The sequence below is a fragment of the Prunus persica genome, chromosome G4 (assembly GCF_000346465.2).
Source record: "Prunus persica cultivar Lovell chromosome G4, Prunus_persica_NCBIv2, whole genome shotgun sequence".
In the NCBI taxonomy this organism is placed as follows: Eukaryota; Viridiplantae; Streptophyta; class Magnoliopsida; order Rosales; family Rosaceae; genus Prunus; species Prunus persica.
Window position 1 is genome coordinate 6,386,353 of NC_034012.1, and position 16,794 is coordinate 6,403,146.

A 16,794-nucleotide genomic window follows, 5' to 3' on the forward strand; every position below is an offset into this window, starting at 1 on the left:
GGCTTTGGTTTGTTTTGGTTAGGGTGGACAAGTTTATTATGTGTGTATATATAGGAAAGATGACTTGGTCTCTCCTCCCTTGTTCTGATATTTCTCTCTCTTTGTTGCATATTGGTTTCTTTTGTATTTCTTTCCCTATGAGAGAAATGAGGGCAGTGATTCTGATGGATGCATCAGTCAATTTGGTGTTGTTCTGTCAAGGCCGAGGTTGCTAAGATATGTGCAACTTTAAGATGAGAGAGAGAGAGAGAGAGAGAGAGAGAGAGAGAGAGGTCCTTGCATTAATATCGATCATTGTTCACACTGTACACGTACGAACTCCTCAACGTGAATGCACCAATTCAACTTTCCACGAGTTGAAGCCTCATGAAGGGATCGGACAAGCATGCACCATGAATAATTTATATGTGGCAGTAGGCAGATGGAAAAATCATTAAAGAAGAAATATTTTATATTTGGTGTTTGTTTCCTGGCAGTATAGTGTCATTGAAGGGAAAGGAGTTTTTAGAGCCTTTGGAATTTGGATTAGGGAAGACTAAGAGATGATATTTAAGATCACTAATTATTTTATTAGGTAACTTAATAAGATGAGATTTATGAATTTTGGATCTTAGAGTCAACAAGGTAAGATGAGATTTATGTATTTTATTAGGTAACTTAATAAGGCATAGACTTTGAAACTAACACGTGAACTACAAATTATAATCCCATCTATTGCCATGTTTAATAACCCAACGAGGTAAGACCATCAAATTCTTAATCTAATTTATTTATTTTTTCTGAACGTTACAATGGATCTCAATTTCAAATTATCCTGTTTTCCAACGTTAACAAGTATTGAAATATAACCCTAACTTTTAAGGAAGCCTAATCGAGTAATTATATTAACACTATTTGAATAAGTTGGTATTATTACTAATGTTTGACTTAGTGCAAGAGGGATCATGCAACCCTAATGCAGGTGGTGTATGACACTAAGACTTTGTCAGATCATATGTCCAATCCAATCTCATTGATGGGTTTTTGCAGTTGTACATGGCGTGAACAACAAAAAACTTTATTTTGAAGACCCCTGAGGCTTGAAGTTTCAGACTTGATGACATCTTCAAATAATGTTATAATTACAATTATAATAATTATAATGCAGTTTCTGTGTAAAGAAGCTGTGTAATCTGCTCTTTCTGACTACTTTCTTTCTCCTTTCTTTGAGTCATAATATTCTCTTTCTGTAAGCCTTTTGGCTTTTGTTTGGTTTTGTTAAGGGAAGCAAATCTAAGTCAGAACAATCACCATGTCTTGTTTCTGTCAATCTTTAAGTATTATCATTTGTCTCAGAGTTCATGCTTCTAAAATGGAAAAAGTAGTGATAATCATATTTGGAAATTTATTTCTTCCCTCAAGAAACTTCTATATTAGAAAAAGGTGAACTCCTCATATTTGGAAATTGTGTTTTCCCTTCAAGCAACCCAGTAGCTATAGTACCACCTCTCTCTCTCTCTCTCTCTGTGATTTCTTTTTCTTTCTTTTCAAAGTTTCTTCCTTTGGCTAGCTAGCTAGTTTGGCCTCAGTTCCTCCTCTAGTTGCTTCAAAGATTTCATTTCTCAGTATTTGGTTTTGGCAACTTTGACTTCCCAAAATTTCATAGAGCTTTAACTGTTACTTTGCCCTCTTTAGGGAAGAGGCATACAAATTTTTACCTTCAAGCAAACAGGTATAGTACTTTAAAAAATATTTCCATTTAGAGATGTTCTAGATGGAAATCAAAGTGAGAGTAGGTTTCCTTTCGGTATAGAATTATTGACTTCAAACAATTCTTAGAGGAGACCCAAAAAACCAGTAAAAAAACAAAGCTTTTGTGAATTAAATACGTTTTTCTTTGTCTGTAGACTAAGTTGATTAATTACTGCGTCAGATTGCTGCACTCATGTCTAATCTTGTTGTGGTGATAGTTCTGAGAGAGAGAGAGGGATATGGTTCACATCCATGTTCTGCTGCTTGAGGTTTTCAAGGCTCTTGCATGGCATACTTAATAGTTCGTTAAATCAGTTTTCACTTCATATGACACAAGTAAAAGTCAAAATTGAAGAAACAGAAATCTGAAAATCACTTCTTAATTAAGTAAGAAAGAAAAAAGTTCAATAAAGAAATCCAATGCAACATTTGCTTAAAATTGTTCAGATTTGAAATTACGCTTCATTTATTCACTTATTGTGGCTTTTGATGAAAGCCCTCTCTTCATGGTCGGATTTACCGTGGTTCAAAAGGTGAAGCCCTCTATCTTCATATAGCTAGCTCTTCTTCCCTGACAATGGCAGGGCCAGGTGCAACATTTTACCCTTTAGGCCTTATATGGGAGTCTGGCTGAGTAGCTAGCTAGCTCCAAAGACATAAGATCCACCAACTTCATAAATAAGATATGAGAAGAACTTTCATACAACGAAAATGTCATTATAACGGTATAATATATGAAAAATATGACATATAACAATACATGACATTTTCCGATATAGATAAATTGCTTTCGTATTTTGTATTAAAAGTTGAATGGGATACAGCTAAACTGAATATGATTTGGCTTGTGTTAACTAATTGGTAAATGTACTAAAGTTTTCTCAACAGCACTCATTATTAAAAGCTTGTTTAGAAATGATAACCAAATCTCATCCTAAATATTTGATGCTAGACTTGCCACATTGTCACATCATTGTTTATTTTAAAGTAACTTTTTCATAGTTTCTCACTCTAAAGTGCAGAGTGACAATAGACATTAACCCTTATATTTCTTTTTTATTTTTTTATTTTTTTATTTTATTTGTTGGTAAATGTTAATAATTATCTATGACCTAGCGAGAGCGACCCATAATATTCGTAGAACCACCGGCTGGCTTTGATCTTATCCTTCATCATATTGTAATGGAGCATGCGTAATTCCTACCGTTGATGTTGATGTTGATGTTGATGTTGATGTTGAGCAATGAATTTGGACATACCCTGAATATAAATATCATATAATATGCATGCATGTTGCAATTCCAAAGTATTTGTGCCCACCCACCAAGTATTATTATTATTTATTTTAAGGTCCAATTTGACCACAGCTTTCACAGACAGGATGATAACATTACCACCAAGAAACCAAACACAGCCCTACACCAACAATAATTTCACGATGACCAAATTTCATGTGGTTTTCATCTCAACCCCTGGCATCGGAAACCTAGTCCCACTCGTCGAGTTCGCTCAGCTCCTAGGCAATCATGACCGTCGGTTCCACTCCACCATCCTCATCATCAACATGTCCCAACGGCCCATTGTCAACACCTACATCCAATCTCGCGCTGCCACGTGCACGAACATCCGCTTCCTCCACCTGCCTGCGGTGGACCCGCCTTCCCCTGATCAGTACCAGTCCTCGATGGGTTACATATCCCTGCTCATACAAAACCACAAAACCCACGTGAAGAGTGCCCTCACCAACCTCATGTCATCCGAGTCAGACGAGTTTAACTCGGGCCGAGTTGCTGGGCTTTTCGTGGACATGTTTTGTACATCCATGATTGATGTTGCTAACGAGCTTGACATTCCTTGTTACCTTTTTTTCGCTTCCCCAGCAACATTTCTCAGCTTCATGCTTCACCTTCCTACCTTGGATGCCCAAATCCCCATTGAGTTTGGTGACTCGGATACCGAGTTGAGCATACCGGGTTTCGCTAACTCGGTGCCCCCACTCGTTTTGCCTACAGCGGTGCTGAATAAGAAGGGGGATGCGTACTCTTGGTATTTATCCCATGCGCGGAGGTACACAGAAACAAAAGGTATTGTCGTGAATACGTTTGAGGAATTAGAGCCACATGCTCTTAGCTCATTGGCTATGAGTCTGCTGCCGCGAGTTTACCCGATTGGGCCCGTTCTTGATCTTAACGGGCCGGCCCAATGGCATGACCCAAACCGGTACGAAAGTGTCATGAGATGGCTCGACAACCAGCCCACATCATCGGTCGTGTTGTTATGCTTTGGAAGCATGGGGAGTCTTAGTGGGCCCCAAGTGAGGGAAATAGCGTTCGGGCTTGAACGTGCCGGGTTTCAATTCATATGGGCATTGCGTGACCCACCCAAGTCCCAACTGGACCTCCCGAGTGACCCGGCGAGCGTCGACGACATATTACCAAATGGTTTCTTGGAACGGACTTGTAAGTTGGGCTTGATTTTTGGGTTGGTCCCACAAGCGAAGATTTTGGCCCACCCAGCAATTGGAGGGTTCGTATCGCATTGCGGTTGGAACTCGATTTTGGAGAGCTTATGGTACGGTGTACCGATTGCCACGTGGCCAATTTACGCGGAGCAACAAATGAACGCCTTTGAGATGGTGAAGGAATTGGGATTGGCAATTGAGATTCGGTTGGATTATAGGGAGGGTAGTGATTTGGTGCTAGCGGAGGAGGTGGAGAGAAGCATAAAGCACTTGATGAACAGTGATGATGTGGTGAGGGCTAGGGTGAAGGAGATGAGAGAGAAGAGTAGGATGGTTTTGTTGGAGAATGGATCTTCATACCAAGCATTAGGAGCTTTAACTGAGAAATTAGTGCCTAAGATATGAGGCAAATATAAATTATATCAATTGTTCCTCTATGTATTTTTGTTTTTTGTTATCCACTGATTGTTGATGGAGAATCTCACTAACAAGAGGATTTAGGGGCACCCTATATCATTTGTTCCTTTAAAATTCATTTTTTTAAGCCAGTTTGACATTGTTGTGCTATAAAAATAATCACTATCAGATTTGCTGTGAGAGAAATCAGTTGTGAGAGAAAGCAGTTTCAACGCCTCTTCGAAACTGATTCTTGCATAATCAGAAAATAAAAGTACATCATTAGCTATTTTTATTTATAGATTTCTTTCACAGTAATTTTTAATAATAAATAATTTTATCATAGTTTACCAAACAGGCTGCGTTTCCCAAAAATTTTAAAAAATTACTTACCACTCTAAATAGGCAATGTCAAACTTGGTGTTAATTTTCCCATTGTAAAAATTGGTATTGCAATGAAACTTGCCTCCAATTTTAATCTAAAACATTTACATGGGCCCATCTGTCAAGCCCAAACGAAACCTCTCGAACTCAGGTCAATGGGAGAGAGCGAACGCTTTAGACCCAAACAGCAAAATATGAAATATTTCTCGGTCGGTCATTATTTCTGACAAAAGAGAAAACTTGGATTTGGAGGGAAAAGAAAGGAGAAGAAAATGCCGGTGGCAAGACCTGAAACATCTGATTCCAGAGTCATTGCTCATGTAGACATGGACTGCTTCTACGTTCAAGGTCTCTTTCTCTTTGTTCTCTCTCAGTGTGTCTTTAATTGTAATTGTGAGTGGTTCTGTTAGGGTTTGGAAATGAGTAAATCAATCGGTAGTCTAAAATGCACAATTGGGGAGATACCCTTGTGAGTCTTTTGGTTGAACCAATATTGAATTGTGATGTTCCGATTAAAAACCATAGCTTTTGCCGGAGAACATTGAGAACCATGGCTTATATGGTATTTTGAATAATCCTCCACCATTCTGAGCAGAAATGTTTAAGACTCTTTAAATTGTAGAAGCTGCTGAAAACTAGTAGACAATGATCCATCGGGATTTAAACCGTACAGGACTATTTTTTTTAAAATAAAAAGGAGAAATTACCCATTAATTTGTCATTTTTCTTCTAGAAGTAAGGAATTTACCTGGTAGATTCACATAAACCTGATGGAAATCCAAGAGACGACAATCACTCTAAGTGAATAAACTTGTTATTGTGAACTCTTTGGCTTATAGGAAATGCTTTCCACAGACTGCTCTGGTCATATTTTGAAAAACCAGGACAATCTTTCATAATCGGTTCCTTTAATTATATAACTTCGACGTTATTATGAGACTGTCCATGGATTTGTCTGTAATCATTAACACTGTTGGAAGAATTTTTGTCTTCTTACTGCCCCATGATTGCTATATCGTGGACTTGTATCTATGCCAAGTTTGCTTTATTTTATAGTGGAGCAAAGGAAACAACCAGATTTAAGGGGCTTACCAACAGCCGTGGTACAGTATAATGCATGGAAAGGTGGGGCCTTGATTGCTGTCAGCTATGAGGCCCGAAAATATGGTGTTAAACGGTATATATGGTGTTATTGTTACATTTTCTAGTGCCTTATTATGAACAACCAAGTTTTTTGGTCAACAATATAGTCATGGCTTCAGATCGATGAGAGGTGCTGAGTCAAAGCAAGTCTGCCCACAAATTCAGTTGGTCCAAGTCCCAGTAGCACGTGGTAAAGCTGACCTGAGCACATACCGCAATGCGGGCTCAGAGGTCTCTATTGTTTCAGAGACATTAATGTCTTTAAGTTTCTTTTCATTATTAAGAGCTGGACTTACACTGAACTTCCTTAAATATGTAGGTGGTTTCTATTTTGTCAAGGAAGGGTCGATGTGAGAGGGCTTCAATTGACGAAGTGTATCTTGACCTTACCGATGCAGCAGAAACAATGTTAGCTGAAGCTCCTCCAGAAATCTTGGAAGTAATTGATGAGGAAGCTCTCAAGTCCCATGTTTTGGGGCTGAATAGTGAGGTTGGTGAATATAGCTCAGTGTCAATTTGCCTTATCGATTTTATCTTATAATGTAATGAACGTGTGGTTTAGGTTGTCGTTTTGTTTTATTATGTGCAATTTGTGGAATGGAGAAACAGAATCTATCAATAGTTTACACAATATAATATTTGACATGAATTTTAGTTCCCTCTCTCTCTCTCTCTCTCTCTTTTAACAATGGATCAAGAAGCATAACACATCAACACAATATCTAACATTTACATACCCAGGGAAACCAGAAAACTTTTAGGTATCATTTTTAACTTATTCCTTTGGGATGGGTTTTCGTTTACAAGTTTTCAGTTTTTTTATTTTACAATAGGGCAGAACTATAAACTGATGCAAGAGATTTTGGGAAATTGTCTAATCTCTGAAAAATTTATGAAAATAAGATAAAGAATTAAAATTTATCATTCTCATTTATGCAAATAAATATTGAGAAATGACCAGTTTTATCCCCAAGTTTTATGCTTGCTCAACATGGATTGGCATTAAGTGGTATTTGAAATTGGTTATGATTGTAGGATGGCAGTGATGCCAAAGAAAGTGTGAGAAAATGGCTTTGCAGGAATGATGCTGATCGCCGTGATAAACTTTTAGCTTGTGGGGCATTCATTGTTGCAGAACTTAGGTTGCAAGTGTTGAAGGAGACAGAATTTACCTGTTCTGCTGGCATTGCTCATAATAAGGTAGAAACCTAAGCGGTCCTTAGTTTCAAATTTTCTTTTGTCTTTTCCTTCACTGACTATCAAGGTGTCAAAGACACTTACCTCAATGTCAAATTTTGATTCTGTCTGATGTGTGATTTTGTTATCAGATACTGGCCAAACTTGCAAGTGGTATGAATAAACCTGCGCAACAAACTGTTGTTCCATTCTCATCTGTGAAAGTATTGCTAGATTCCTTGCCAATTAAGAAAATGTAAGTTTTGCATCTTTCTACGTGGAATAAAATATTTCTGGAAAAATACTATGCATACAAAAGAAGAAAATTTGATTTAATTCAGAAGTTTCTTAGGTGTATATTTACCAGTAAACGGTCAAGAGTCATAAAGCAATCTTTGTTTTCAGGAAACAGCTAGGAGGAAAACTGGGGGATTCGTTACAAAGTGACCTGGGTGTTAACACTGTTGGTGATCTATTGCAGTTTTCAGAGGAAAAGCTACAAGAACGTTATGGAATCAATACTGGGTGACCACCTATCATTGAATAAATTTCTGTGTTTTTTAAACTTATAGGTTGTGTCTGGGATATCAGAAGTGTATATATATATGTGTGTGTGTGTGTGTGTGTGTGTGTGTGTGTGTATCTTGTGTGCATCCTCAAACATATAGCGTTCTGCACATTCAGCTAAACATATTGATTTTTAGAAATGTCTTTCTTCCTAATTAATAGAAAATAATTGTTTCCCCTGTATTTTCTAAGTTTGCTGACATTATTGGAATTTTTATTGATATTTCCATTTTCAAGGCTGAATCTAATCTGAAGAGGCACCTTCAACGTTTAAAGTTACTATTTTATGTCTCATCTGCTTAACTGATTCAACAGCTTGTCAGGATCGCATTTCTGATTTTTACATTGTTCATGAATCACAGTACCTGGTTATGGAACATTGCTAGAGGGATAAGTGGGGATGAAGTTGAGGGGCGCCTTCTTCCAAAGAGCCATGGTTCTGGGAAGACATTTCCTGGACCTCAGGCTTTGAAGACGATTGCTTCTGTAAGTAATTTTCTCGAATAGACAGATACTCTTTTCAGCTTGCACTTGTTCGTGAATGATCTTGAATTCATGAATTAAGCAATTAAGGGATTTAATGTCTTTAATGTCACTCAACTTGGGAGAAATATAAATGCGCTAAATCTCCTTGCTATTGAAATTTGTCAGTTCAATATAAATATCACCTCAAGTTGCACGAATGTCTCTATCTATGTCAGCTATGCATTCTTTGTTGTACTGGGATTAACTAGGTTTACAAGGGTACTCACAGATTTATAGTTCTCTCATTTTGACATGACATAAGGGATAGAAAATGCATGCTAGGAATGGGGAATGCCACCTATAGGTTTACTGTCTCCGCAATAGCTATTCTTTTGAGAATTTAAATTGTTCAAATAGAGATGTATAAAAAAGTATTGACATGGTCAATCTTGAGCTTCTGACATCCACTCACACTCCTCCCCAAATAGAGTGTCGAAGTAAGCTCAATGTTCACCATATCAAAAGGTATTGACATGGTCGACCTTGAGCTTCTGACATCAGCTCTCACTCCTCCTCAAATGGAGTGTTGAAGTAAGCTCAATGTTCACGATTCCCATACAAATATCTACGAGTCTATGCTTCTTGAAAGATCATGTGCTGGAAGATCCCAACTCCTTTTCTTTTAAAACAAAAATCTATGACAACTTTCTAGCCAGTCAAGCATAAGGCATTGCAGTTGTCATTCATGTAATTATATTTACCAAAATGAAATAAGGCATGTGGAAAAATCCCTCATTTCTTACACCTTGGATGAAAGTGGATTCTAGAACATATTCTCTTCAATGGCCGTCATACTGGGTTTCTGGTTCTTTTTGCAGGTTCAACATTGGCTCCATGAACTTTGCGAGGAATTAAGTGAACGCCTTCAATTGGACTTGGACCAAAACAAAAGGATTGCTCACACACTAGTGTTGCATGCTACCGCATACAAAGTACCTATCTATTTTGTATTTGAACCTTTCTTTTATCCCTCTAATTTTTCCCGACCAATTTAGATGCTTTTCAGTCTTTGTATGATTTGTTTCCATTTGGTTTGTCCTGATCATGAGTTAGCCTTCAGGTCAGTGATTCAGATTCACACAAGAAGTTTCCTTCAAAGTCTTGTCCCCTAAGGTATGGGACTGCCAAGATACAAGAAGATGCTCTTAGTCTTTTTCAAGCTGCATTACGAGAATACTTGGGTTCATACACAGCCAAAATGCAAGGAAGTCAGAACAACCATTGGGGAATAACGTCTCTTTCTGTTTCAGCTAGTAAAATTGTTCCCATACCATCTGTAAGTTTTACAAAACTTGGTTTCTATTATACTGTGGATGGTGTATCCATTATGTTTTGCACTTCCACTTTGATTTCTAGGTCTCTCTGCCCTAGTTTTGGTCCATATAACTATATTCGCGGCCACTTAAACACTTCTAAAAGGGAATTTTCAGCTTGACCTTAAGGAAACTTTGCAGGAGTTGTTAGATTTTTATACTTTTCTTCTCTTTTTCCTCAAAATGCCCAATGAAATTTGCAATCATTATCATCTGGTTGGTGCTTCAGCAAATGAACATATCAAAAAGTACTTGGACTATTCTATCACCAAATTAGTATTTGGACTAATGCAATTCATCATTTTTTTTTTTTGGTATCATATTTTACAATGCAAATATGCAATCTGGCAGGGAACAGCTTCAATCACTAAATACTTTCATGGCCATCCGTCCTGCTCTTCGACAAAGCAATCACAGAATAACCTCATTGAAGAAGCTACTCCTGTGCCACCTTCAGGTATGCAATCTCCCAGTTGCCTTTTGTATTTAATTCTTGTTAGTTGCAAGTCATTTTCACTCTGATGAAACCAAATTGTTCGTATAGGTAATGAAAGCTACTCGGAGGTGAATGTAACGAAGCCACAGATTGAGTTCCCAGGTGAAGAAACCATGATCAAGTATGCTGAGACTAGTTCTGATCAACTGGAAGACAAAATAGATTTGTTGAATGACCAGGTTTTTAAATTACTTTTTAGAGTCTTAAGTTTATGGGGTGCCTGAAATTGAGTTCATGGATCATTATAATGTAATGATTGAAGTTTGCTAGAAAAAGGTTGAAGTAATTCACCAAGGTTAAGGAACTTTCCTTTTCAAATTTGTATCCGCTTTCCTTGTGGAGATTAAGAACAGCCCTCCTATTTTCTCTGCCTTATTGTGATTGTTCTCTTGTGGTCTTTTTTTTCAGTCTACAGTCCTTTTACATTCTTTTTTGCCTACTTTCTTAGTTGTGCTCAACGTTACTCTTACATGGCATTACGTCACTGGAAAATAACACTTTTGGTATTTTGACTATATCTGTATGATAAATAGATTATGCTCTGGGATGCTTACTACATTCGTTTGATTGCATGATCTTTGAATTGTTTATTCTCATCATTTCATATCAAATGCTTCGCCTAGGGGATATGCTAATCTTGTTTTACTCTTTCATGTGCAGAATCCATGTTGCTCTTCAACAAATCAGGCATGCGATGAATTCACCCAGGAAACTGTACTGGTATCAACCTCAGGTAGTATCTTGCACAGGATATTACTGTTGGTTATCCCACTTACTGCTTTTCTTTTGCTTTCCCCTCTAAAATGAAGGATATCTACGTAGGAAACGAACACTGCTCAGGAATGAATCAAAGCCAACCGATGAAAAATTATTCTGGGGAAGAATCTTGCGTTACACTTTCCATGCCTAGTTTTAATAGACAGGAGCAGAAAAGAAAAGCAGTGAAAGACAAGGTTCAAATTTGCATTTCCATCATCTCTTTAACGACTTATCTATCAAATGCCCATAATTGGGCAGTTGGGCTTGTAGAAGATTTGGGTTAACTCTGTGTTGATACATTATGACAGAGAACGTGCTCAATATTGAGATTCTTTAAGAATCAAGATCCATCTTGTGCTCCACAAAAGCTAGAACATGTTGAAAATACTGAAGATGTCAAAGCACCACCACTATCTCCTGGTAATTTTTGTGCCCCACCTCGCTCTCTCCATTTTGCACAGCGTTTCTTTCTAAACTTGACTTATGATGCAGGTATTCAGTCTAGAAGTAATAATTGTTTGGATCAAAATCGATCAGAGTTGCCAAAAGAAAGACCTCCTGAAGACGCTGGGGATTCTAATGTGTGTGGTTCATTTCAAATTGAACATAGAAGGGGAGGAGCATGGAGTTACAATATTGATGAAATTGACCCCTCAGTCATTGACGAGTTACCACCAGAAATTCAACAAGAAGTTCGTGCCTGGATCAGGCCTCACAAGCGGCATAACACGGTGAAACGGGGTTCTAGCATTGCTCATTATTTCTTACCAACCAAGAACACATAGCCAATGATAAGCTCTTGGGAGTGCCTTGTGTGTATATATATATTTATTTGTATTATAGTGCAGTTGTAACTTTGTGTCATTCTTGCGCCACATCAGTTGCAGAATCAAAACGCCTGCATGAGCTGTATGTTGTGGTGGAACTGAGCAATAGTTGTGTATTTGCATTTGAGTTATTTATTACAATAAGTTATAATGTTGATGCTTTTCTGAAACCAATTTCAAGTTTTGATAATTTGCCTTTTTCGAAGTTACCTTCATAAAATGTTTAGTTACGGATTTACTGCATTGTGTTATAATTCAATTTGAATATAAACTTTGAATCCCAAACTCTAAATGCCAATCTAAAATGACCATTTTAATCATAACCATAAACATACAAGTAGGAAAAATTGACGAAAAACAAAAGAGCTACAAACCCAAAACAATTCAGAGAAAGAAAATTTATTTGGAAAAAATCAAATGTCAATGCATTCTTTCATCCAAAACAATTTATAGAAGAAAAAAATGGTGAAGATTTGGTTGATAAATAATAAATAATCAGGAGAAATGCAACATCCAATTAAACTGAGGGAAATATTTCTAAAGCTTAAACGGGTCGAAAACAAAAGGTTCGGGTAAAAGGGCTTTTGGGCTGATCCAAGTCATGTTTCAATCCGACGGCCCAGATTACCCACTGTGCTCTAAGCTTTTTGCGCAAGACAGAAGAAATACACACACAGACACTCACCCCTGCTCTTTCATTCAGCTCTCTTTCAGCTTTCGTGTTTCTCAGACTAATCTCTATTCTACGAGATCTACCTATCAGGTCCACTTCTCTTCTCTCTTTCACATATATGTATGTGCATCATCTGATTTTGTTCCTGAATTTATTTATTTATTCTCATTTTATTCTGAAATCCGTGTTCGTCAGTGATCTGTTTGATACTTGCCAGAATGTTAGAAAATTAGAGAATGGTTTTGTTTGTCTAATTTTCGGGCTCTAGAGAGAAAACCCATGATGGGTACCGTTTGTTTTTGTCAGTCGAGTGAGATTATTCACCATTTGGGAAGAATTCGTAATAATTCTTTCTGGGTTAGTTGTGTTAGCCTTCGTAGCAGTCAAATAGAACTAAAAGGTGAATTATTTTTTGTTTATTTAATTTTTGAATATGGTATGGTGTATGGGATTTCAGTCCAATGCAGTCCAAGGGTTTGCCTATGTTATATTTTCTTTTTCTGAGTTTTTAGGTCAGTTGTTAGTTAGTACTGTCTTAGTTTTGTTGGTTTCGAGAATTTTCTTCGGTTTGGGTAGGAAATTAGAGGCAGAAATGAATGTAAAAGATGCCCCTGATTCTAATTAAGTTATAGGGTTTTAACGTGGATATTGAGATAAATCCTTCTCTTTGAAGTAGAATATTTCATGAGAACGAAACTGCTGGCTAATATCTGGAGTATTAGTTCTGGGTCTAATTCCATTCGTTCCTTCCCATTTTGTGTTCTGTAATGGTCAATGCTTAAGCTCTGCGTGTTATTGACCTAGTGGCTTTGTCTGCTGTGCTGAGACGTTGTTGGATGCTAAATGAAAGTCAATTTATTTTCTTTGAATGGTTAAGTTACAACATCTTGGTTGGATGTGGAAATTAATTTGAGTTTTCTATTGCTATAACACTTATTGGCCTCTGGTAAATATGTGAAATTGTTCCTGTAGTTGAACAATCTGCTTAATGGAATGATGGATGTTTATAAAATGGTTAGATGGAAAGCTGACCATTTGTAGTTTCATTTATTTGGTTGAATAGATTGATTTCCTCTAGGAAATTTATGTTTCAACATGTTTTTGTGCAATAAACTTTTGTTTACCTTAAATTGTATTTTGAATTTGAATATTAAATCCACAAAGCAAGTAAGGTTAAACTGATCTTAGGATTTTTTGAATGGATAAGACATAATCATATGAGCATTAGAATAATATAGAATAACCTTGGGAGGTAGATTTCTCTTAGAGAAGCTGAGAAAGATTTAAGAGATTGTTTAAGTTATTAGCTGATGAAGATATAGGGGATTTGGTTATGTTATTGGCTAATTTCTTAAAATATATGAAACTTATCTTGTAACTTGTATACGTTAACTTTCTTGTATATCATAGCTGTCTCTTTAGAAGACTAGATTCATAATGATGGGAAGGCAAGTAATTGACAAACAAAAATCAAAGTTAGTTGGATTAGTGCAATTCTCTGTAGTGACAATTGTAGTATTTGTAGTTTACTGAATCCATTAGTGATTGCACTTTGCAGCAGAGAGTAATTTTGAAGTAAGTGATGTTAGATGTGTTCTTTATATTTAATTGTTAGGATTTTAGTATCTGCACGCAAGTACCCACTGATTAAATTTTGGTCAATATACCAAAATATCAACTGATATTTCAGTATTTCCACACCATGAAACAGACAGAGGGGTGAAGGTGTATCTTTCCACCTTAATGTTGAAATTTCAGTGTTATATAAATTTTTTTACTTGTGTTAAGAACTTTCAGATTCAGCTGTTTTTGCAGTCAAATTTGCTGCACCACATGTAAAGCAGCTGCTTTATGCATGCAGCTGCAAAAAGTAGTAGTGAATGTCAATCTCTTATGAATTATTTTCTGATTCCAATAATATTATGCCAAAAGTGAATGCATTATAAGTTTGAAACAGTAATTCTCACAAACCAAACCTAACATTAGTTTTTCAAAATGTACCCCTTCAATTCCTAATTTGAGTACGCACCAAATAAAGTGATGGATATTATGTTATTATATAAGAACTTGATTAACTTGAAGCTGCAAGAAATATTGATTTATTGTTTTCCACATTTTCTAGATTTAGGGTTAATTTGAAGAGACACTTGAAGAGGTGTCATTCCTTTGTTCTAATACTAAGGTTCATACTGTCTCAATCCTAGATGTATTACTGACTGGCTTTACATGCTTAATTTATGCGTTACTGACCAGTTTACATTTCGTAAAATTCCATTTAAAATCGCGCATGCTTATGTAAATTTTCATAATTGCTACTGATACTGCACAAATACAGACTACTGATATTCCAGTAGCACTGACGTTCTCATCCATGTACATACTTTTGTGTTATACATTTCTTATGGGCTGATATTTTCTTCAATCTCAATATTGTACTTCTCTCAGCGTGATATCAAATGTCTCGAAGGTATGACAGCCGCACGACGATCTTCTCTCCTGAAGGTCGTCTCTACCAGGTTGAGTATGCTATGGAGGCCATTGGAAATGCAGGGACTGCAATTGGGATATTGTCAAAAGATGGAGTTGTGTTAGTAGGTGAAAAGAAAGTGACTTCCAAGCTCCTTCAGACCTCTACATCCACTGAGAAGATGTACAAGATTGATGACCATGTCGCATGTGCAGTGGCCGGGATAATGTCAGATGCCAACATCCTTATCAACACAGCTAGGGTCCAAGCACAGCGCTATACATTTGCTTACCAAGAGCCAATGCCCGTTGAACAACTAGTCCAGTCTCTCTGTGACACCAAACAAGGTTACACGCAGTTTGGTGGGCTCCGTCCATTTGGTGTTTCGTTTCTATTTGCAGGTTGGGACAAAAACTATGGTTTTCAACTTTACATGAGTGACCCAAGTGGAAACTATGGTGGTTGGAAGGCTGCAGCCATTGGGGCAAACAATCAGGCAGCACAATCAATGCTGAAGCAGGACTACAAGGATGAAATAACAAGAGAAGAGGCAGTTCAGCTTGCACTGAAGGTGCTCAGCAAGACAATGGACAGCACGAGTCTGACTTCCGATAAGCTTGAGTTGGCTGAAGTCTTCGTCTTGCCTTCAGGTAAAGTGAAGTACCAGGTGTGCTCACCAGATGCACTGAGCAAACTGTTGGTGAAGAGTGGAGTGACACAGCCAGCTGCTGAGGCCTCTTAAGTCTCTGTGTTCTTCTAATTAGATATGACATTGAGAAAATGATTTGGCATATAACATTTGAATTGTATGTTTCATTTGTATGACTTTCTTTCAAAACACATGATGGATTTTGGGTCTGTTATAACTCCTCTTGGCATAAAACTTGATGAAATTTGGTAAGAGTATCCATTGTACTTGGGTTTCTTGAATATGTTCCAGAGGAACTAAAAGTCCATTTGCCCCATTGATGACTTGGATGGCCTAATGTTGTTATGCCATGATGCAATATCTGAAGAAGGAAAAGAATCACATGTCACATTTAGGTCCCTCCTCACACTGGTATGTAACACGTGTCACCATCTCACGGGTGTGGTGGGTGAGCTCATGGTCTCTCCTATGAGGTTGGCATGAATTGGTTTGGAAACTTTGGATAAACCAAGGAAACCTGAATGAGGGAATGTGCTTTCCGTTTTACAATACCAGAGGCAATCCCACAAGCGTCCATGGTTTTGAATGTTTCAATTCTGGTTAACTTTGCATTGTGACCCCTCGAATTTTAATTTATTGATATTTACAACCCAAAATTAATTTTTGTTCTCCGCATTAAATTTTATTTGTACTTGCCACCCAAAATTCATTTTTCTGCTTTAGCTTCTCAGCTTGAATTCTTTTTCAACAAAAAATCTCTCTCTCAATATCTAGTATCACATCAATCAAAAGTTTGCTAATCAAAATTTAAAAAATAAAAATAAAAATCCATTGATCCAAATCATCATTAGAAGTTTCATTAAAAAAATATCATCCTTAGAAGACTACCAAATTGTAATTCTCAGTGGTTTGAAAAGTATTAATCACGTTTTCACCCAATAACAGTGTTACTATTAAGCATCTTATAGTGCCACATGTACTTATTAATCTATTATTTACATTCAAACTTACTTTTTTAGTTACCCAGACAATAATATCCCTAAATAAATTGACTAAATTTTGGATTTTTTTTATACAAGTTTCTGACTTTATATTAACATATGGCCAAAAAAAAAAAAAGCCTTTTTTTTTGTGGATATTTTTTTTATGTTAACATTATTTTAACAAAGTATTTTCTATTTTTATGACCTGCTCTTCTTTCAAAATTTTCTGATAAATGTGCAACTA

At 36.8% G+C, this 16,794-nt stretch overlaps 4 protein-coding genes across 4 annotated transcripts in view; 3 read left to right on the forward strand and 1 right to left on the reverse strand.

Moving 5' to 3' along the window:
- Position 1, reverse strand: part of LOC18779509 (protein UNUSUAL FLORAL ORGANS) — a 1,950-nt gene extending 1,949 nt beyond the window's left edge. Inside the window, exon 1 of the mRNA XM_007212882.2 lies at position 1. This exon is cut by the window's left edge and continues 1,949 nt beyond it. The gene's annotated coding sequence lies outside the window, so the exon portion shown is untranslated.
- On the forward strand, positions 2,566–4,723 carry LOC18779694 (anthocyanidin 3-O-glucosyltransferase 2). Its single transcript, XM_007211787.2, has one exon. It carries the CDS (start codon positions 3,014–3,016, stop codon positions 4,595–4,597), a length of 1,584 nt encoding a protein of 527 aa, XP_007211849.2. The 5' UTR covers positions 2,566–3,013; the 3' UTR covers positions 4,598–4,723.
- Positions 5,175–11,948, forward strand: LOC18778632 (DNA polymerase eta). The gene is made up of 16 exons (XM_020562042.1): positions 5,175–5,320; positions 6,029–6,149; positions 6,235–6,346; positions 6,435–6,605; positions 7,151–7,315; positions 7,444–7,547; positions 7,697–7,816; positions 8,221–8,344; positions 9,202–9,315; positions 9,444–9,659; positions 10,048–10,153; positions 10,241–10,371; positions 10,853–10,925; positions 11,015–11,145; positions 11,260–11,371; positions 11,444–11,948. The coding sequence occupies exons 1-16, from the start codon at positions 5,245–5,247 to the stop codon at positions 11,734–11,736; spliced, it is 2,169 nt and encodes a 722-aa protein (XP_020417631.1). The 5' UTR covers positions 5,175–5,244; the 3' UTR covers positions 11,737–11,948.
- LOC18780233 (proteasome subunit alpha type-4) lies at positions 12,428–15,869 on the forward strand. Its single transcript, XM_007211842.2, has 2 exons — positions 12,428–12,541; positions 14,897–15,869. Exon 2 carries the CDS (start codon positions 14,908–14,910, stop codon positions 15,658–15,660), a length of 753 nt encoding a protein of 250 aa, XP_007211904.1. The 5' UTR covers positions 12,428–12,541; positions 14,897–14,907; the 3' UTR covers positions 15,661–15,869.